Source organism: Notolepis coatsorum (assembly GCF_963971535.1).
Source record: "Notolepis coatsorum genome assembly, chromosome: 11".
In the NCBI taxonomy this organism is placed as follows: Eukaryota; Metazoa; Chordata; class Actinopteri; order Aulopiformes; family Paralepididae; genus Notolepis; species Notolepis coatsorum.
This window is the reverse complement of record NC_140175.1, coordinates 98,465,677-98,488,309: the sequence shown is the minus strand read 5'-3', so window position 1 is coordinate 98,488,309 and position 22,633 is coordinate 98,465,677. Positions and strand designations below refer to the sequence as shown.

The following is a 22,633-nucleotide window of genomic DNA, read 5'->3' as shown; positions in this document are numbered from 1 at the left end:
CTCTATGACATCAATTTAACCCAGAAATCCAAGATGGCCACCATCCAGTAGAGCAAAAATGTAGAAAGAGACAGCAGAGCGAAAATTTTACTTTTGAATGGGAAAGTAAGATTTGGTGTTTGGGCAGGGCTTCAGACTAACAACTTTCCCAATAGCTAGCTAGCTAGCAACAACAACTAGTTAGCTAATATAGTCATTGTAGCCCTGTGTTTGGGGTTTGTTAACCCTTGTGTTGTGTTCGAAAGCTGTTTCTTTCAGGAGTTATTTTGATGATGTTCTGAGCTTGTGCTCAGCCTTCTGTTTCAAAAGGTATCTTGGACCACGCCATCTCGCCATTCCTTGACATGAAGAACTCCTGTTGACCTCGCTCATCCAGGCCTTCCTCTTCAATAGACTGCAAGTGTGTGTGTGTGTGTGCGCATACGTGCGTGTGCACATGTGTGTGTGTGCGTACGTGTGTGCATGCGTGCACTATCCCTTCATACAATGGGTTTCACGCTGGCTTGAATATGGAGCAGAGGAAGAGCAAGGCTTATTTTCATACATCTTACAATAAACTGCCCAACAAGTCAGTTGTGAATGACATCATGGAGAAGCTGTCTACCATCATCGCAACTAAGCACATGCCCTTCGCCTTCTTAGTGGGAGATCATCCTGTGTACGTCCTCATCACTCTGCTCAACGCCGAGAACCCAAACAAGTACCATGACATTGTACCCTTTCTTGGTCCCTTCCATACACAGTGTGTGATGATGAGCGCTATCTACAAGCGCTACAAGGGGAGTGAGCTAGGAGATGTACTTGTGGCAGGAGGAGCTATTGCAGAGGGCTCCGTCGACCGTGCACTGAAAGGCAAGCATTACAAGAGGGGGCTGCGTTGCTTGAGGCTCATCTATGAGGCACTCATGAGTCAGCTGGTAAAGGGGAGGCTCATGCCCAACCTGGCTGATGAGACAAGGGAGAACCTTGAGATTCTGAGAGATATGAGTCTCTCCCAAGAACTCCGTGCAGCTGCACATGCGGCACTGGAGGATGATACTGACCTCGAGAGCCTCATCACCAATTTATTCACCCAGGTGGAGGCCAGTGACATGGCGGACTACTGGAGGGACTTCCTGTCTATGACAGATGCACTCATGCAGAATGTGCATGCAGTACATATCTGCAACTTGGATGAGTATGTCAGCTCTCTGCGTGCCATGCTGCCATGGATGGTAGTGTACGACAACAATAGGTATGGAAGGTGGCTGCCTGACTTCTGGGCAATGCTGACAGCTCTCCCTGCTGATCAGGTTGCCTTCCTTCGTACTGACTTCACTCAGTCCATCACAGGCAACCCCTACTCCAACATGGCCGGGGACATGTGGATCGGGTGTACAATGAACAAGGGCAGCAAAATGAAGTCTGGCTGGCTCTCCATCCTCCAGAATGAGAAGCAGCTGCTGGTGCACTCCAGAAATGTGAACAATTTGGCCAAGATCCGGGTGGCTCACAATGCCCTGGCCACACACAAAAAAGCCAAGAGGAAGCACATAGAATGTGGTCCGAAAAGGATGAGAGAAGATGAGCAGCGCGTGCAGGACCTGGTCGCATGCATGCACGAGTTTGATTCCTTCCCATTTGATCCAGCCTCACCCACCCTCCGCACCCTACAGTCAGCCATGCCTGCCTCTGATGAACTCATCGCGGACTTCAACTCAGCCTATGCTGTGGGAGAGGAGAAGTTGACCAGCTTCTTGCAAGACCGAGTGTTCAGTAAGAAAACCTCCCTCCATGCACCTGTCCCTCTGAGCAAACGCTTGACATTTGCCAAGCAGCCCTGCATGGAGAAGCCCGGGGAGGAACTCAAAGCAAGAGCTGCTGAGATGGAGCGGAGTGCTCTCAAGGCAGTGATCGACCTGGTTGAGGTCAGTCAACTTGTGAATCTCTCAGAGTTGCTGGAACATCGTGTTGTCGAGGAATGTGTGGCCTTATTCAACTCCAATGGCACATATAGGAAGACACAGAAGAGCAAGCTCATTCAGAAGCTCTCTCTCCAATCTGTAGATCTGCAAGAACCCTACACCGCTCTTGTCGACATGGGCATGATCTGGAGGATGGCAACCCCATCAGCAGAAGATCGGCAGACACAAGATGACACCCCATACAAGTGGTTGGACTATGTCCACAAGGTATCATCCATCATCCTTGCCTGCCATGGTGATGCTGACCGTATTTTCTGTGTAAATGACCCGTACGACGCAGCATACTCAACTAAAGATGATGAGCGAGATCTGTGGGTACAAGGTAAGGTACATGTCCCCAACACCTACATTAAGCTGGGCGACCCCTTCCCCTCTGCCAGAGAGTTCAAAACACTGCTGTGTAGCGTCAGCAACAAGGAGCGGCTACAAAAAGTAATATGCAGCTATCTGACTGACCTTGTTGCACAGGGTGTAGATACAGAGATCGTCTACTCTGTTGGCTCCCACTGCACCAACTTGTCAACCCAGCAACCAATGCAGAACTACAGCTTTGACCAGTCTGAGGCTGACACCATCCTCTTCTCTGCTTACACAGTTCTACGTGAGTCAGGCTACAGTGGCCCTGTGGTCATTGATGCAGCCGACACCGATGCCTATGTCATGGCAGCGGTCATCTCTCAACAGCTGCCCGGTATGCTCTGCATCAAGAGAAAGCAGAACACGGTCTTCTGCCGTGGCCTGGTTACTGAGGAGATGGCAGATTGTATTGTGCAGCTACACTGCATTACAGGCTGTGATGCCAATTCAGGCTTCTATGACAAGGGTAAGTCGTCGGTGTATGACAAGGTGGCAAAGAGCCCTATGGCACGACGGCTGCTCTCGCGGTGTGGAGATAGCCTTGACCTTGAGGAGGAGGTGCTAGAGGAGCTGTTCGAGTTCACACGACATGTTATTTATGGCGACAAGAAGAGTAGCACCATGGCTGAGGCCCGTGCCACAAAGTGGAAGAGAATGAAGAACAAATCATTCATCCATCTCCCTCCAGATGCAGATAGCCTATGCCAACACTGCCTCCGTGCCAACTACTTGGCATATCTAGTGCGCCACCCCTCCCTGAAGCGACACCCTTCGCCACTCAGACATGGTTGGGAGCTGGTGGGTGGTCGCTGTCGCCCTGTCCGCCACACACGACCTGCTCTCCCATCACATCTACCTGCACCAGGGCCAGCTGAAGAAAGTGAGGAAGAGGAGAGTGAGGAGGATGATGATGATGAGAAGGGAGATGATGATGTATGGAGGAGGAGGGGTGATTCATTGGAATCTGATGATTCAGAATCTAGTGAGGCAGAATGCTCTGATTCGGACTGATCATGACATGTTTAAAGTGGTTTCATTGTTGGGGCGCTCCAGTAGCACACCACATAGTGTCGCGAAGCGGTCGTCCCGGGTTCGTTTCCCAGTCCCGCGCGACCATTTGCTGCATGTCTTCCCTACCTCTCCTCCCGTTCTCCCTCTCTCCCTCTATCGGTCCTGCGTGGCCAGAAAAAGCTGAAAATGCTATAAAGTTAAAAAAAAAAAAGTAAAAAAAAAAAGAAAAAAAGTGGCTTCATTGTTAATCTGTTCAAGTTACAGCTATTTAAGAGAGCGTATTTTGAAGTATAATTAGTTATCTTATCATACTGTACATTCATCAATTATTTTGCTGAGATCCTTATGAAGGTAGTTTGTTTAAAGTACAGCAGTAGGCCTACCATGGTAAAATTGGTTTTGACATTAAAAGTTACATTTTCGCTCTACTATATGGTGGCCATCTTGGATTTCTGGGACAAATTGATGTCATAGAGTCAAACTGATGTCAGAATTGGAATCGTCATGGTTGACTTACACAAAAAAGTGTATTCATACATGATTCTAGGTGCTCTGGATCAAAAGTTAATTTTTCAAGATGGCGTCAGCAGGTATTTTGGATTTGGCCACCTGACAAAAAATGCCGGGATTTTTCGGAGGGACACAGGGGCTAAATATTTTATAAAAGGTCCATAGAAGTCAAATCAATCATCAAAACATCTTAGCCAGAGAATGGTCACAGAATGTTGGTTCTTGACCCAACTAAATCTCCAACAATTCTAAGGCAGTTTTTAAGTTATTTCTCCGGCAGCGTGCGCTAATATGGATTCCGGCGGCACGTGCGCGCAGCACAGCTGTTGAATCTTCTTTCAGGGGAAACACTGTACAGTATTGTGACTGTATGCTTATCTTCCATCACCAGCAGCTTTAGTTTGAGTCCCTAATCTTGTCGTATGCCAGTATGACGAAAATACAGTCTATCCTCTTCTATGTCTGGTTCACTGCGAGGCAACCTCTGACCTTGGCCGTGTCGTCCAGCCAGGTGTCGATGGTGTCGCAGGCCGAGCGCAGGTCAGACTCTCCAAACTCGTACTTCTTGGACCAGCCCGGCGGGGCGTAGCGCAGGCGCTCCTGGACCACGGCGTGAAGCCAGGCGAGCAGGAAGTAGAGACGAGCGCGCTCTGTGGGGGCCTGGAGAGGAGAGAACACAGGAGCTGAGGAGCTGGCGGACACATTCCAACACCTCTTCAACCTCTCGCTGAGACTGAAGAAGGTTCCCCCGGCTGTGGAAAACATCCCTCATCGTCCCTGTGCCCAAGAAGGGACGCCCCACCACTCTCAATGACTACAGGCCGGTTGCTCTGACGGCACAGGTCATGAAGGTCTTTGAGAGGCTGGTTCTGGAGCACCTAAAGCCACAGGTGAGAGACTTTACGGACCCCCTGCAGTTTGCATATCAGCAGAACATCGGTGTGGAGGATGCCATAATCTACATGGTCCACAAGGCCCATCTACATCTGGAGAAGCCGGGCAGCTCAGTGAGGGTAACATTCTTTGACTTTTCTAGTGCCGTCAACACTATTCAGCCTCCACTACTAGCTGAGAAGCTGTCAGTGATGGGGGTGGAGGACGACTTGGTGGCCTGGATCTTCAACTACCTCACTGGCAGACCACAGTCTGTCAAACTGCAGGGGTGCCACTCCGACGTGCTGATCTGCAACACTGGAGCCCCCCAGGGAACTGTATTGGCACCAATGTTCCCCCTAAGGTGCGCCCGTACACAAACATGGCAAAACGCTCCCACGCACATCTGAAATCTGTCGCGCACAGAAACGTTTGTGTAAAATATGCATGTAGTTAAATTGACTGGCGCGTTGCACCGAATACTACGGTAACCTGTTGCGTGTGACGTTACCAAGAGAAGCCTCGCTTTCAGTGCTTTGTGGGCGGCGCTACTGCACGCTCACACAGACACACACAACAGAGCAGGAAGCACAGATCTGACCAGCATCGCTGGCTCCTCACAATGCCAATGCGAAAATGTACATTACAGATTAACTGCAGAGAAAATTCCCAATTTATCGTCCCGGTCAAGACTAATTGGAAGCGGAGTGCAACGCATGCAAAGCTTGACCATATGTTTCTGTGTCTAATAAAAGTGGTGGCGATCTCAAAGCTCACATGGACACAGAAAAACATTACAAGGCGAGGCGAGAGTTTGATGGCAAAGTTGACCGAATTGATTAAAGTATGCAGCTATACAGAGAGAGAAAGAAAATAATTGAAAACTATTTTGATGCCTCAAAATGATGTTTTGGTTTGATAAGATGCTTGTTATGATACAATCATTCTAAGGATTATGTGTGTAATAAATTAGTTTAGTACACTAATTGCAACAAATCTGAAACTGCATAGTGCACTTTTAAATTAGTATCTTTGTGAGGTTACTGTTTTATAATTTACATTACATTGAAAAGATAAAGATATATTTTTTAAGCTGGATTTTCTAATACAGAAGAGGTATTATTTAGAACATTACTTCATATTTTTCTTGTTATTTATTTTGTCCAGTAAGACTTGAAAATATATATTATTTTGTCATAGGTTGATTTAGTTATTTTCTTGAGATTTGTCAGATAGATTACTTTAGGCATAATACAGCATGTTGAGTAACTTTGGTTATAGAGAGATATTATTTTGTTATATAAAATAATATAAACAATTGTATATCCATACAGAGGAGGCATACTTTAAATATATTATAATGATAAGGCATCTTTGAGTAAACTTTGAGTATCATTAAGTATCTTGAGGCTGAAGGCAGTGTCCTCTAAAAAAAAAAATCACAATATGGTCACCCTTGAAGTCGCATTATAATTCACTTAATAAAATAGTTACACGACTCACACTGCCGCCGCCAAAGTAAGGACTTTGCTCTGTATCGTCAATCAATGGTCAAATAAATATTTGATTAAGGAATATAATATGCCTTTTTGTATTATTTCTCGGTGTATCAGCAAAATGTATATATTTTTATGTTAGACATTGAGGGAAATTAAGATTCTCAGATTTTTTACAAACCGCCGCTTATCAACTAACCGGTTAATCGGCAGGTGATGTATGTTGCTCAGTAGTTGCTGATGTCTGCTCAGGAGGTTTGAGTGTTTGCTCGGACAGAAAAAAAATTAGAGGGAACATTGATTGGCACCCTTTTTATTCACCCTGTACACTAGAGGATGACATCTTTTCGGGATTCCCGCGGGATGGGAGTCAATTTCACTTTGAATCCCGTGATTGGGCAGGACCGGGAGTAAAAGTCAACGGGAGCAGAAGGGAGTGGGAACTATGACAACAAAATCAACAGGATTTGGACGGGAGTGATACATCGGTGCATCACTAATGTAAATGTTTGGTGGTTTTACATTTAACTAAGGCAGACATCAGGGCTGTACAGCGTGCTATGAAAAAAATCGGTCTGTGCGATGAATGAATTTACTGCACTAGCACCGGTGCGATAGGCATTCGGTTCATATCGATACTCTTATTTTGAAAATCCTGTGGCAAGTCTCATTTCCGCCCAAGCGCAGCTCCAGCCATAATATCTATGGCTCTGGCAGCTAGCAACGTTCGGTTCATATCGATACTCTTATTTTGAAAATCCTGTGGCATTTCCTCCCAAGCGCAGCTCCGCCAGCCCAACAACAACAGCGTGCTATGTTATGTTAGAGTGCACATTTTGCGACCAGGAAATAAGTCCCTCCCTGTTTTTCCCTGCAACGCTTCCAATGCATCTTACATGCTTTGCATCCTCACCAAAACTAACTAGTTAGCTGCTACCGGTAACTAAACTAAGCTAACCCGGGTCAGAGGCAGAGAAGACAGTGAGGAAAGGGAGGGGGCGGGGAGCCTCAGCCTCTCTCTGTCCCTCTCTCTACGTCAATGATTTTAAGTAGGTGAGGTCAAAGGAGTTGGATAGTATTTACTGAGGATGGCCAGATAATGTTGATATTTAAACATAACAAATACAATACATAATAAATGTATACATGATCATGCAACATAAAAAAAAAATAGGAACTGTTTGGGAGAGGGAGGTAGGAAGGGGTTTTAGGTTGTGTGTTGTGAGTTCCAAAAAGTTATTTCAAGTTTAAAGCTCAATATATCAAAACGTGGCACTTTACAGTGAACAGGTCTATTTGTATTAAAACAATAGATTGTTTTTCATTTAAATGTCTGGAAGAGCTAAATTTATTTATTTCAAATTATATTTTCGTTACCTTTTTTGAGTTGATCTAAATGTTACTGATCGTGTTGAATGGGCTTATGATATCGTCTCATATCGATTGCAAGCACCTGCATCGTATCGTGGCAGACTTTGTGATATTAGCAAATATCGTATCGTTGTCCAAATAATCGATATCGTATTGTATCGTGATGAAACTGGTGATTCCCACCCCTAGTAGAGTCCATACATCCAACACCAAATCCCATAATTCCTTACACGTAACGTGTCTGGCTGTGTGACGTCAACTTGTCAGCATGAAAATGACAGCCAAACATGGCACTGCAACTAAATAACACAAAACAATAGGCACATTTGTGACCGTTACAAATATAACACGTTTTATACTTGTGCTACAAGATTTTGGCCTGTGCTACAAAACTATCAACCTCTGTAGCACCAGTGCTATGTGCAAAAAAAGTTAACATACAGCCCTACAGACATGATGTGACCCATGAACTGCATATTTTATACTGAGGAAGAAAAACGGAGCAGGATTGGTAAACGGCAGTGGGATTCTATAAAAGTTTGACTCTGGATTGGGACGGGATTGGGATCAGTAGTCTGTGGGAGTGGGAGGGAGTGCGATTTTTTCGAAACTCTCACTTGGGATTGGGATGGGATGGGATTATTTCTGTGGGAGTGAGAAGGAGCGGGAGTCAAAATCCACTCACATGTCAGCCTCTACTGTACACCTCAGACTTCCGCTTCAGCTCCGAGAACTGCCATCTCCAAAAGTTTTCTGATGACTCCTCAATCGTTGGATACATCACCAACGACAACGAGGAGGAGTACAGAGCTGTGGTGGAGAGCTTCACAGAGTGGAGCAAGGAAAACCACCTACAGCTCAACATCAGCAAGATGAAGGAGATGGTGGTGGACCATCGGCGGAGCAAGAGGAAGCCCCCAACTCCCATCATCATCCAGGGGGTGGAGGTGGAAAGGGTGGAGAACTACAAATTCCTGGGTGTTCTCATGAACAACAAACTGGACTGGACGGACAACACAAGGCCCTCTACAGGAAGGGACAGAGCAGACTGTTCTTCCTGAGAGGGCTTAGGTCTTTCAGATGTTCTACCAGTCTGTAGAGGCGGGTGCCCTCTTTTTCGCTGTGGTATGCTGGGGGGGCAACACCAACACAGACAAAATAAACAAACTGGTAAAAAAAAAGCAAGCTCTGTGGTGGGAGCGGACCTGGACAGTCTGGAGGTGGTGGCAGAGGGGAGGAAGAGGAGGAAGCTGCATGCTATCCTTGAGAACCCCTGCCACCCCCTCTATGATGAGCTGACCGCAATGCGGTCCACGTTTAGCCACAGACTCACCCCCCCCGACATAACACAAAGCGCTTTGGGCAGTCCTTTGTGCCGGTGGCTCCACAACCAGGCAGGGCCAGGACGGGCCAACTGCTGTGGACTGGAGGAGCTGGGTTGTGGACTGTAACAAATTAATTTAATTATTTAACAACACATTCGTGATTGGACTCGTTTCTTTTTCACCACTTTTTTAGCTCCTTCTAGTCCTATTTTAGCTATTTTTATCCCCGTGTACTTGTCCATCTTGTTTTTAACACATATAAGTAGGTATATAGAGGGTTATATGCAGGTGTATAAGTAGGTATATAGAGGGTTATATGCAGGTGTATAAGTAGGTATATAGAGGGTTATATACAGGTGTATAAGTAGGTATATAGAGGGGTTATATGCAGGTGTATAAGTAGGTATATAGAGAGTTATATGCAGGTGTATAAGTAAGTATATAGAGGTTAGATGCAGGTGTATAAGTAGGTATATAGAGGGTTATATACAGGTGTATAAGTAGGTATATAGAGGGGTTATATGCAGGTGTATAAGTAGGTATATAGAGGTTATATGCAGGTGTATAAGTAGGTATATAGAGTGTTATATACAGGTGTATAAGTAGGTATATAGAGTGTTATATACAGGTGTATAAGTAGGTACCGGTAAATATAGAGGGTTATATGCAGGTGTATAAGTAGGTATATAGAGGGTTATATGCAGGTGTATAAGTAGGTATATAGAGGGTTATATACAGGTGTATAAGTAGGTATATAGAGGGTTATATGCAGGTGTATAAGTAGGTATATAGAGTGTATATACAGGTGTATAAATAGGTATATAGAGGGTTATATGCAGGTGTATAAGTAGGTATATAGAGGGTTATATGCAGGTGTATAAGTAGGTATATAGAGGGTTATATACAGGTGTATAAGTAGGTATATAGAGAGTTATATGCAGGTGTATAAGTAGGTATATAGAGGGTTATATGCAGGTGTATAAGTCGGTATATAGAGGGTTATATGCAGGTGTATAAGTAGGTATATAGAGGGTTATATGCAGGTGTATAAGTAGGTATATAGAGGGTTATATGCAGGTGTATAAGTAGGTATATAGAGAGTTATATGCAGGTGTATAAGTAGGTATATAGAGGTTATATGCAGGTGTATAAGTAAGTATATAGAGGGTTATATGCAGGTGTATAAGTAGGTATATAGAGTGTTATATGCAGGTGTATAAGTAGGTATATAGAGGGTTATATGCAGGTGTATAAGTAGGTATATAGAGGGTTATATACAGGTGTATAAGTAGGTATATAGAGGTTAGATACAGGTGTATAAGTAGGTATATAGAGGGTTATATGCAGGTGTATAAGTAGGTATATAGAGGGGTTATATGCAGGTGTATAAGTAAGTATATAGAGGGTTATATGCAGGTGTATAAGTAGGTATATAGAGGGGTTATATGCAGGTGTATAAGTAAGTATATAGAGGTTAGATACAGGTGTATAAGTAAGTATATAGAGGGTTATATGCAGGTGTATAAGTAGGTATATAGAGGGGTTATATGCAGGTGTATAAGTAGGTATATAGAGGGTTATATGCAGGTGTATAAGTAGGTATATAGAGGGTTATATGCAGGTGTATAAGTAAGTATATAGAGGGTTATATGCAGGTGTATAAGTAGGTATATAAAGGTTATATGCAGGTGTATAAGTAGGTATATAAAGGTTATATGCAGGTGTATAAGTAGGTATATAGAGGGTTATATGCAGGTGTATAAGTAGGTATATAGAGGGTTATATGCAGGTGTATAAGTATGTATATAAAGGTTATATGCAGGTGTATAAGTAGGTATATAGAGGGGTTATATGCAGGTGTATAAGTAAGTATATAGAGGTTAGATACAGGTGTATAAGTAAGTATATAGAGGGTTATATGCAGGTGTATAAGTAGGTATATAGAGGGGTTATATGCAGGTGTATAAGTAGGTATATAGAGGGTTATATGCAGGTGTATAAGTAAGTATATAGAGGGTTATATGCAGGTGTATAAGTAGGTATATAAAGGTTATATGCAGGTGTATAAGTAGGTATATAAAGGTTATATGCAGGTGTATAAGTAGGTATATAGAGGGTTATATGCAGGTGTATAAGTAGGTATATAGAGGGTTATATGCAGGTGTATAAGTATGTATATAAAGGTTATATGCAGGTGTATAAGTAGGTATATAAAGGTTAGATGCAGGTGTATAAGTAGGTATATAGAGGGTTATATGCAGGTGTATAAGTAGGTATATAGAGGGGTTATATGCAGGTGTATAAGTAGGTATATAGAGGGTTATATGCAGGTGTATAAGTAGGTATATAAAGGTTATATGCAGGTGTATAAGTAGGTATATAGAGAGTTATATGCAGGTGTATAAGTAGGTATATAGAGGGTTATATGCAGGTGTATAAGTAAGTATATAGAGGTTATATGCAGGTGTATAAGTAAGTATATAGAGGGTTATATACAGGTGTATAAGTAGGTACCGGTATATAGAGGGTTATATGCAGGTGTATAAGTAGGTATATAGAGGTGTATAAGTAGGTATATAGAGGGTTATATACAGGTGTATAAGTAGGTATATAAGTAGGTATATAGAGTGTATATACAGGTGTATAAATAGGTATATAGAGGGTTATATGCAGGTGTATAAGTAGGTATATAAAGGTTAGATGCAGGTGTATAAGTAGGTATATAGAGGGTTATATGCAGGTGTATAAGTAGGTATATAGAGGTTATATGCAGGTGTATAAGTAGGTATATAGAGGGTTATATGCAGGTGTATAAGTAAGTATATAGAGGGTTATATGCAGGTGTATAAGTAGGTATATAAAGGTTATATGCAGGTGTATAAGTAGGTATATAGAGAGTTATATGCAGGTGTATAAGTAGGTATATAGAGGGTTATATGCAGGTGTATAAGTAAGTATATAGAGGGGTTATATGCAGGTGTATAAGTAGGTATATAGAGGGTTATATGCAGGTGTATAAGTAAGTATATAGAGGGTTATATGCAGGTGTATAAGTAGGTATATAGAGGGTTATATGCAGGTGTATAATTAGGTATAAAGAGGTTAGATACAGGTGTATAAGTAGGTATATAGAGGTTAGATACAGGTGTATAAGTAGGTATATAGAGGGTTATATGCAGGTGTATAAGTAGGTATATAGAGGGTTATATACAGGTGTATAAGTAGGTATATAGAGGGTTATATGCAGGTGTATAAGTAGGTATATAGAGGGGTTATATGCAGGTGTATAAGTATGTATATAGAGGGTTATATCCAGGTGTATAAGTAGGTATATAGAGGGTTATATGCAGGTGTATAAGTAGGTATATAGAGGGTTATATGCAGGTGTATAAGTAGGTATATAGAGGGTTACTGTATATGCAGGTGTATAAGTAGGTATATAGAGGGTTATATGCAGGTGTATTTATAAGGGTATCCTTATGATCAGATGGCAGCCATACTGACCTGTTGTATCTGTTCAGCATGATGGCGTTCTCAGTACAGAGGTCCTGCCAGCGCAGCCTCTCATCCGCGTTGGAGAGGTACTCGGTCCTGGCAATATCTGTTTCGGAACTGCGGGAGAAATTCAGGCAGAAGGGTGTAAGATGCCAGCTCCAGCATCACATTTTAAAAGGGGAACCTTTAGGTTATGATTATGCAAAAGTACACGTAAATAATTTGTGCAAGTTAGTTAAAAGTACACGTAAATAATTTGTGCAAGTTAGTTTTGAGTGATTTCGCAGCAAGGATGCAATGCGATGACATGGAACACTGATCCAATATCAGCACCAACTAATCAGGTTTAAACGAATACAAGACTGATTGTGAAGAGTCTTATCGACATAATGACGGACCTGAATGTTGGCCTGTTGTAGGTGATGGGACCAGGTGGTGAACAGGTTCCGTCTCGCCTGCTGGTCAAAGTAACCGGAGTAGGCGATGAAGGCTGCCGCCAGCAGACAGTCTCCGGCGATGGTGGCCATCTGGTTCTTGAAGGTCTCGCTGGTCTGCCCCCAGCGCTCCCCCTCAGCCGACAGGCTCTTCAGCAGAGCATGGCTGCGGTTCACCTAGGACAAGAGAGAAGGGGATGAAAGTTTATATATATCTTTTACAGTTTATCATTATTAGTGATTCTTTTTTTCTTTATTTAAACTCTGGAGTCATTGAGGGAGACCCTCATTTTCAATGGTGCAGAGAGTACAAAGCATAACATAACAGGACACAATCAATTTAAAACAATAGATCAATCATAAATACATAGGTCAGACAATTAATAATAATAACAACAACACAGTTCATAAGCAAGAACAATTAGCAGAAACAACTACATGTTGATGGTGGGCGGTTATTGATTACAAATCTAAAAACTTCCAAAAGAAAGAGTGCTTAGTTCTAGGTCAAGTTGTAATAGATTCCATGATTCCTCTGCAGTGAAAAACAGAAAAGCAGTCTTGCCAAGATTAGTTGTAGATTAGTTCTAGATTAGTTCTAGATTAGTTGTAGCTCGGGGAACCTGGAGAACTAGACGATCACTGGAGCGTGTTCGGCGTGGACCAGTGTTCCAGAGCAGCAGAGATGAGATGAGTGCCACGTTACAAAGTAGGGCTTTATAAATAAACAAATACCAATCCTTATCGTCTGTCAGATAAAGAGGACCAGCCAACCTAAGTATCAAGAGAGCAGCAGTCTGGCTGGGGGGGGGGGGGGGGGGGGGGTCCAGAGGGGGAGAGAATGTGTATTAGAGCAGGGGTTCCCAAACTTTTCAGGCCGCGACCCAAAAATAACAGTGTCAGAGAGCCGCGACCCACACTATTATAGGCGGTAATAATTTTTTTTATAAATAAATAAACATTTTTATTAATTAATAAATTTTTTAATAAATGGAAATGTATGGTTGAAACATGCACACGTTCAAACGCACACACACTAATAAGCATTGGAGGCTTTTAACCAGGGCCGGACTGGGGAAATCATTCAGGCCAGGAAATATAGTGCAAAATATAGCCGCAGTCAGCGTCTATGCCTTCTACAACGCCGTTCGGTTTCCGGGTTCCTCTGATTGGCCACTAAGCCCACGTGACCGCGCGCTAGCACGCCCCCCTTATCGGCCACTCGCGCTGTGAAGCGAAGCGGGGCGAGGCGTAGGGATGGGTACCGAATTCGGTACTTTTGAGGCACCGAACCGAAACATGTCAGTACTATCGAGTATCGAATCAAGTAAGAAACCAAAAAAATAAAAATAAAAAAAAAGTTTATTTTTATTATAATTTTTTTAACTTTTTTTTTTATTTTTTTTTCATGTCAACGTTCACACGCACAATATATGCTTACCTAGGATTTGACTTGATTCAACAACAAAGCAGTCGGAGCAATGACAAGCCGAAAACTGTCGAAATTGTAGTTATTTGAAGTTTGGATTTTTTTTTTACGACTGAGGTAGGTAAATAACATTTCTTGAGACTAAAGTACCGAAAAAAGGTACCGTTGGGTACCGGTATAGATTCACAGGTACCGGTATCGGTTCAAATGTGAAAGGTACCCATCCCTAGCGAGGCGGTGGTTTCTCCCCGGCTCCGTGCGCCGCTGACTCGGTCCAGCTCCAGCAGCAGCGGCCGCCTTCTCTCCGAGGCGGCTCGTTCTTATTAATCCCCCATTGTTCAGGTCCACATGGTCGCACAAACACCCGTTGGAGGAGTAGTGGGGGAGAAATGAATGAATGAATTAATGAAAACTTTATTTAACAGATTGCAGAATGGGCAGTACGGCACAATACACATAATTGTTAAGGGGATGCAGACCAGAGAAAGACGTTTGTCTTGTTTACATCAGGGTCCCCCATTTTCAATTCATAGACATTTATGACATACACAACATACATGACATTAACATGTCTGACGAGCACAGAGTTGCCAGTCGATAATTCTTTCCATTTAAAAATATTCCTCTTCTTCTCCCCCACTACTCCTCCAACGGGTGTTTGTGCGACCATGTGGACCTGAACAATGGGGGATTAATAAGAACGAGCCGCCTCGGAGAGAAGGCGGCCGCTGCTGCTGGAGCTGGACCGAGTCAGCGGCGCACGGAGCCGGGGAGAAACCACCGCCTCGCCCCGCTGGCGCTTCGCTTCGCTTCACAGCGCGAGAGTGGGCGATAAGGGGGGGGCGTGCTAGCGCACGGTCACGTGGGCTTAGTGGCCAATCAGAGGAACCCGGAGACCGAATGGCTTTGTAGAAGGCATAGACGCCCCCAGCCAGGCCACTTTTTAAGCAGGGGGTCTGGGGGTCCCCCACCAGGACATTTCTTGTTACAAAGACTTCATTTCCTGCATTCTGGTGCAGGATTTTTTTTATTTGTACCCTATAAATGCCAGTGTTTGGGATGGCATCACAAATTAGTTAAAAAACAGGCTAGCATATGTATGATTAGCAACAACACAGATTTTTATGGATTTTCAGTTTTTTTGTAATTGATAAATACAATATTTTATTCAACTTCAGCCCTGATCATAACACCACATATTCATTTTATAATTCTAACCCTTTAAATGCCAGTGTGTGTGATGGCATATATTTGCAATATATCAAATGCAAAGTAGATTTTTCTGGGGGGGGATTATTACAGGCTAGCATGTGTCAATGATTAGCAGTCCCGCCTCCACCAATCACATGCGGCTCCCTTTGTGTATGTGTGAGAGCAAGAGAGAGAGAGAGAGATTTCTCCAACTTGTGTGAATTGCAGTGATCTCCTGGTTGTTCCCCATCTAGGTTATCCAACTATTGCGCTGGTGCAACTAGAAACACTGGCCTGGCATGCTTCCAAGTTCAGTGGCCTGACTGCAAAAAAATTAAAAAAATGTAGATGTTTTTTTTTTATAACCCCCCCCCCCCCCGCGGCGGCTCTTTGGGAACCCCTGACTTAGGACACTCAGAGCAGCGTCGATTATGTGTTTTGGACTATAACGTTTGATCAATAAACGCGATCGATATTTGGAATGGCGATCAGGAATTGGATTAATCTTTTTGCAGAACATCTGATGTGAGGTAAGGAATTTGTTACGAATCTTGGGTTAATCAGATGTCCCTATCGCGTGTTGCTTTTTAACAGCGGAGCAGTGCAAGAATGTGACAATTTGACCATGTGACCGCGGCAACGCGGGAGAGCGGCAGTGCGGAAATAGGCTGTCTCTAAGACAAACTTTAACCTTAACCAGCTCCTTAACAGCGCCTAAACTTAACCGTTCTAACCTTAACCAACTCCGAAACAATGCCTAACCTTAACCTTAACCATAACCATGCCTAACCTTAACCGGCGAAAGAATACATGTTAAAAAAAAAAAGCACGCTAAAAAAATTTTTTTTAAGGGATTCGAACTCGTCAACAACGGACCGCAGGACCGCTGCTCTGCCAGGTGAGCTGAAGCGCCGAATGAAAATCATGGCGGATTAGGGCGGTTACATAATTCCGCAAGCTCTGCCGCTCCGCTCCGCGGCAGAGCTCTGCTCTGCGGTTGCCGCGCCTGCCGCGGGGCGTGTCGCAGCCAATCAGGGAAAACGCGGAAGCAAAAGCAGCACTGCTCCGCTGTTATTAAGCAATAGGCGTCCCTATCACCGCCATCGGAGCGCGTGTGTGTGATGTTAGCACTGAGCAAGTCACGAATAAGCGATTTTCAGCCCGCTTTTGTATCGTGCATAAGGACACATATACTCTCGATAATCTAGCGTTTATTTGAAAACTATTCATAAATCAGCCGAAAAATTACGTGTTTTGTGTATTCCACTAAAGGGCGATTATCGCGGATTTCTCTGGAATTACTAGAAATCTCCAAAACTATACTCTCCAGGGCTCTACAGTGCGACCATATTGCTCGCATATGCCCCTAAAAATATGTGCGTGCGAACATGCAAAATCAAGTACTCGCCCGGCGTGCGAGTGGGGCCAGCGAGTGCAGAGTACAGCCTCTCATTCGTCCTTTTTTTCCCTCCGCTGCGAGAATCGTTAAAAAACTACAAGTCCCACAGTTCACAGCCGCATAAACGTTCCAATCACAGTAGTTTCCTGTGGTCACGCGACTGGAAACCGAAAGTAATGATCAGCGGCTGCGTCACTGTGTGAGTCAAACAATAATACAGCCATGTCGAAGCCCATTCATTTTTATTTTGCGCGAAAGATACCGGAGAATGAGAAGTCAGGCGAGGCAGCTCATGTTACAGAGGTGATGGTTAACGTTAACCAAGATACTGACGCTAGCCAGCATGCTAGCGAAGTTGGCCAAGCTAGCGAGGCTACACCCACTGTAGCACCCAATGTAGCCACTGTAGCTAGCGAAGCTACACCCACTGGAGCCGGAGGGAAGACATACAAATTTAACGTGAATTGGCTAAACATTTCCCCATGGCTAGAGTTCGAAAACAATGTCATGTTTTGTAAATATTGCAAAGTAGGATCGATGCATTGCGATGCATTGTTACACCCCTACAACTGGCCCACTGTGTATGTGTGTACAGCTAACTTGGCTAGCGTTATCAACCGCAGAGGTGGGCAATGGGTCCAGCTGTAGCGCCGGACGGCCAGAGTGCAAGCGGTGTGGCAATAGGGTCCAGCTGCAGCGCCGGACGGCCAGAGTGCAACGGTGTGACGTCGTAATTGGCAGAATTGACTGTCAATCAATGGTTAACCTGACACGCAAACTACTGTACTGGAGGTGTACAGTATTTCAATAGGCAACCCTGAAAGGATTATTTTTCTAAAAGAGCAACACTAGCTCCCCCCTCTACTGATGGCCCTGGTTGTAAAGCCAGTGTCTCCTTTTTGTTCAATATCACTGCCTTTCTTATTAGGCCTAGTTGTTGGCTACAACTTTGCCATAGTAGGCATTAATCACTTAATTAATAGTTCAAATGTCTGTCCCATTCCCGTTTGCACACGCAGATGATACACACACACGCACACAGTGGGCCAGTGACTTTGGTGGTATGTGCTATTGCACAGATGTGTCCCGTTTGCACATGCACGCACAGTACAAATATACATTTATTTAAAAAAAAAAAAAAAAAAAACTCTGTTACTTGACATATTTTCACTGTGCTCCTAAATATTTTTGGGTGCTCCTAAATTTTCTCATTTAGGAGCACCTGTGCCCCTAGTGAAAAAGGTTAGCGTAGAGCCCTGCTCTTATACAAAACGGTATCAAACGGAAATGTACCAATGAAAAAACTATCCGTTTCGTACATGTTGACTGCAAGCAAGTCATTGATAAGTGACGGGTGCATTAGACCCATAGCCATGGCCGTAGCCAGCTATGAGGTCACCGAGGTCCGGACCTCGGTAACTATTTGTAACTATATAAAAAAAAAAAAAACCTGACCTGTAGGAGTCGCTGTTCACAACGACCAGATTACCACCCATCGACTTCCCACCTATGACGGCCGGCCCAAGCCGGAGGCAACGCAGACAGCCAGATTAGAACCCGGTGTCTCTTGCGTTTTTTTTTTGTTTTTTTTTTGTCAACGACCGGCCCACTACTAGGCTGAGACATCGGCCCATTGGTACTGACTGACACTGGGCTGGCCCAATCACATCTCTTACTAAGCACCCCCCCGCCAGTCGTGCAGGTATATGACTGAGAGGGGGGCTGATACATGACTGAGAGGGGGCTGTGGTACATGACTGAGAGGGGGCTGTGGTATATGACAGAGGGGGCTGTGGTACATGACTGAGAGGGGGCTGGCTGGTACATGACTGAGAGGGGGCTGGTACATGACAGAGAGGGCTGGTACATGACTGAGAGGGAGCTGGTATACATGACTGAGAGGGGGGCTGGTATACATGACTGAGAGGGGGCTGTGGTACATGACTGAGATGGGGCTATGGTACATGACTGAGATGGGGCTGTGGTACATGACTGAGAGGAGGCTGGTACATGACTGAGAGGGGGCTGGTACATGACTGAGAGGGGGCTGGTACATGACTGAGAGGGGGCTGGTACATGACTGAGAGGGGCTGGTACATGACTGAGAGGGGGCTGGTACATGACTGAGAGGGGGCTGGTACATGACTGAGAGGGGGCTGGTACATGACTGAGAGGGGGCTGGTACATGACTGAGAGGGGCTGGTACATGACTGAGAGGGGGCTGGTACATGACTCAGATGGGGCTGTGGTACATGACTGAGAGGGGGCTGGTAGATGACAGAGGGGGCTGGTAGATGACAGAGGGGGCTGGTAGATGACAGAGGGGGCTGGTATACATGACTGAGAGAGGGCTGGTACATGACTGAGAGGGGCTGGCTGGTACATGACTGAGAGGGGCTGGTACATGACTGAGAGGGGGCTGGTACCATGTATTGGGCATCATTGTAGGTCAAACCATTAAAAAGTTAATTTCCACGGCAGCCATTTTGGATTTTGGTCTCTCACAAATTTCCCCCGCCTTTTTAAAAAATCCATTGAGAAACGAAGTGCCACAGATGACCCAACTACTAGGTCCATATCGTATCATCATAATATTATTTTTTAAATCATTAGGATAAGGGTTCCCTTGATAAAGATGCATGAAAAGGCTGTATAATATACAACACCAGTAGCTCAACTGCAAAAACTGCTTTTTTATTTGATTAGATTTATTTGGAAATTAAAAACGCATCATAAAAACAAATGATCTTGACCAATTTGTATTCCTGAGGATATCACCTAAAAGCATTCATTAACAAGCATTAACACTTATTTCCAAGGTGGTCCTCGATGGAAGACATAAAAACACAGCACATTATAGCCTACTCAACTGCTAATTTTTCCTCAACTGCAAAAATGTATGCCTACTTATGTATTAGCCTACAGGGAAAAACACATTCACAACAGGCAGCAAAGTTTGTTTTCAGCCAAGTATGGTAATAAGGTAACTATTAGGATATATATGGTATGGATTACTTACTCTTAATAACTTATTACTATCTGTGGTAGCTCTAGTCTCCACCTACACAAATTGTTTTTGTGCTGTCCATTGATCATGGACCTTCACGTGGTAGGCACATAGGTCAAACTCCCCAAACAAACACACCATTGATTTAATTGCCATATAAGATGAATATAAAACAAGAAGGTGATCTATTAACTGTGTAAACCTTATGCAATATTCATCATTGATATTTGAATACTTGAAATCTGTATGAACTGAGTAGTTAGTATCAAATGAAATAAGATGGAACTGCTCCATGCATTCATTGAATAAACAACTATTTTCTCATTACCAGTATGGTATTGTTTAAATTGTACAGCTTTTTGCACATCTTTGTCAGGGGATTCCAACAATTCTGGACCTGAATGTACCAGTTAATTGTAATCATCTCTCTCCTTATGTCTAGTCAAGCCAGGTTGTGGAGGAGAGAGACAGGGATGAACAGGCTATAGACTACGTTGCCCATCCTGAGCCTGCTATGATGCAGGTGTTTTTACATCACCACCCAAAACAAGATTCAGCCAAGAGCGAGTGAGTACACTGGTCCACTTGTCCATGGCACTTACTACCCAGCTTTGTAATGGGTTGGGGGGGGGGAATAGTACAGTAGGTACGCATATTTAAGGGGACCGTAAGGATGGTGTACTGGTGGGTGGTGTCCGACCGATTATAGTGGGCCGGTCTGGGCCAAAAAAATAAATGGACCTCCCTAATTTCTAAACCCTGGCTACGGCCCTGCCCATAGCCATAATTTAAGATAGAATTTAAGCGTTCGCAAAGTGCTGACATAGAAGCCATAATTCGGGCATATGGGTGTGGCTCTGTGTGAGTTAAGAGTTGTGAACAAAATTATGTACTGGAGGAAGGATATTTTACGGTTGAACAAACCCATCTTCATTCAGATATCTTAAGGTGAGAAGTCAAGGGACCCTTGCTAGCCCACAGCATCAAATTTAAACTATCTTAAAACAGCTTAAATGTGTTACAGAATCTACCCCCTCTGCCAGTGAGCTAGCATGACATGGTCACTCACTACTAGGGCTGACCCCTATTAGTCGATTAGTCGACTAATCAGTCGAAAGGAGCCGTTGTCGACTGGCCAACCTCTTAGTCGAATATATATATAAAGGAAAAAAAAAAAAAAAAAAGTATCATTCTTTCCAAAAGAAAAGAGGCCTAGAAGCGTGGCTAACGCTAATGGCACGCATACCAGAGGCTAACTGCCTACGAAAACAGGCACAGAGGCACTGAAAGAGGATTTCACCCATCTAATGAACACACTAGACTAGACAAATATCAAGATGTATCCATCAGTGGAACAATTGCATGCTTTTGCAGAGGACAAGAAGCCTTCAGTAGACTCCTTCAGACATTAAGCACCCCCACAGCCCAAATGGAATGATAAAAAACAAAATAAAATCAATTATTTCTTTCAAAATATTATACCTAAAAAAAATAGAAATAGAAATTAGTCGACCAAGTCGACTAACGGAAAATTTTGGCCAATCATAGTCGACCATCCAAATCCTTAGTCGGGGACAGCCCTAGTCACTACCTTTGGATATTTCTTGCCGCTATGATCCATGTCATAAACATTAAGGGGCAGCTGGGTGGCGCGGCGGACATTGCGCTCGTCACCAACGCACGAGACACCGGGTTCTAATCTGGCTGTCTGCGTTGCCTCCGGCTTGGGCCGGCCGTCATGGGTGGGAAGTCGATGGGTGGTAATCTGGTCGTTGTGAACAGCGACTCCTACAGGTCAGTTGGGGTGCCTGCACAGCAAAGTCAGGAAAATGGCGGGGGCAGTGTGAGCCTCCCACACGTTACTCCTCGCCAAATGAGAGTCCGCGCTGGTAGGTGAAAAGATGCGACAGGCTGCCTCCTTGTGTACCGGAGGGGACATATGATGCAAGGCTTCTATCCTTCCTACAACCAGCCAGTCGGGGGCATATGCGAGCAACGATCAGGACAGGGGAGGGAGAATTGGCACGAGAGGTAAATTGGGATGGGGAGAAAAATCACAGAAAAAAGGAGGAGAAAAAGTAGATCAAAAAGAAATAAACATTTAAGGGGATTTGGAAGCCAAGTCACATGGACGACCGTAAGAGAGCGGGTGATGTCGACTAGCAGCTAGATGTGGCCAACAGATGCTACCTTGGCCTGCAGCGCAGCCAGGTCAGCCTTGATGGCCTGGGCCTCCGACATGATGGCGTACTCCTCCTTGTAGCGGCCGATGCTGGACTCCAGGTCTCGGATCATCTGCTCCACCTCCTCCGCCTTCGACTGGTCGTCTGTGGCGTCGTCCTCCAGCTTCTGCAGCTCGTTACGCAGAGGCTCCACACGCTTCAGCATGTCTGCATAGTTCAGCTGGAGGAGAGAGAGGAGAGGAGAGGAGAGAGGAGGAGAGGAGAGGAGAGGAGAAAGGGAGAAGAGGGGAGAGGAAAGGAGAGGAGAGGAGAGAGGAGAGGAGAGGAGAGAGAAGAGAGAAGAGAGAAGAGGAGAGAGAAGAGAGGAGAGAGGAGGAGAGGAGAGAGAAGAGAGGAGGAGAGGAGGAGAGGAGAAGAGAGGAGAGGAGAGGAGAGAGAAGAGAGGAGAGGAGAGGAGAGAGAAGAGAGGAGGAGAGAGAAGAGAGAAGAGGAGGAGAGAGAAGAGAAGAGAGGAGAGAGAAGAGGAGACAGGCTGTTAAACACTAGACTGTAAAAATTATTAGAGATCAATCACAAAATAAACTATTT

At 44.3% G+C, this 22,633-nt stretch overlaps 1 protein-coding gene across 1 annotated transcript in view; it reads right to left on the bottom strand.

Moving 5' to 3' along the window:
- Positions 1–22,633, bottom strand: part of LOC311237210 (cytoplasmic dynein 1 heavy chain 1) — a gene marked incomplete at its 3' end in the record, with an annotated part of 34,377 nt that overhangs the window by 2,982 nt on the left and 8,762 nt on the right. The window contains exons 3-6 of the mRNA XM_084325019.1: positions 22,053–22,265; positions 12,982–13,013; positions 12,801–12,929; positions 12,412–12,519 (exon numbers count right to left, since the gene is read on the bottom strand). Coding sequence (XP_084181145.1) covers positions 12,412–12,519; positions 12,801–12,929; positions 12,982–13,013; positions 22,053–22,250 — 467 coding nt within the window. The 5' untranslated portion in view covers positions 22,251–22,265. The remainder of the gene's footprint in view (positions 1–12,411; positions 12,520–12,800; positions 12,930–12,981; positions 13,014–22,052; positions 22,266–22,633) is intronic.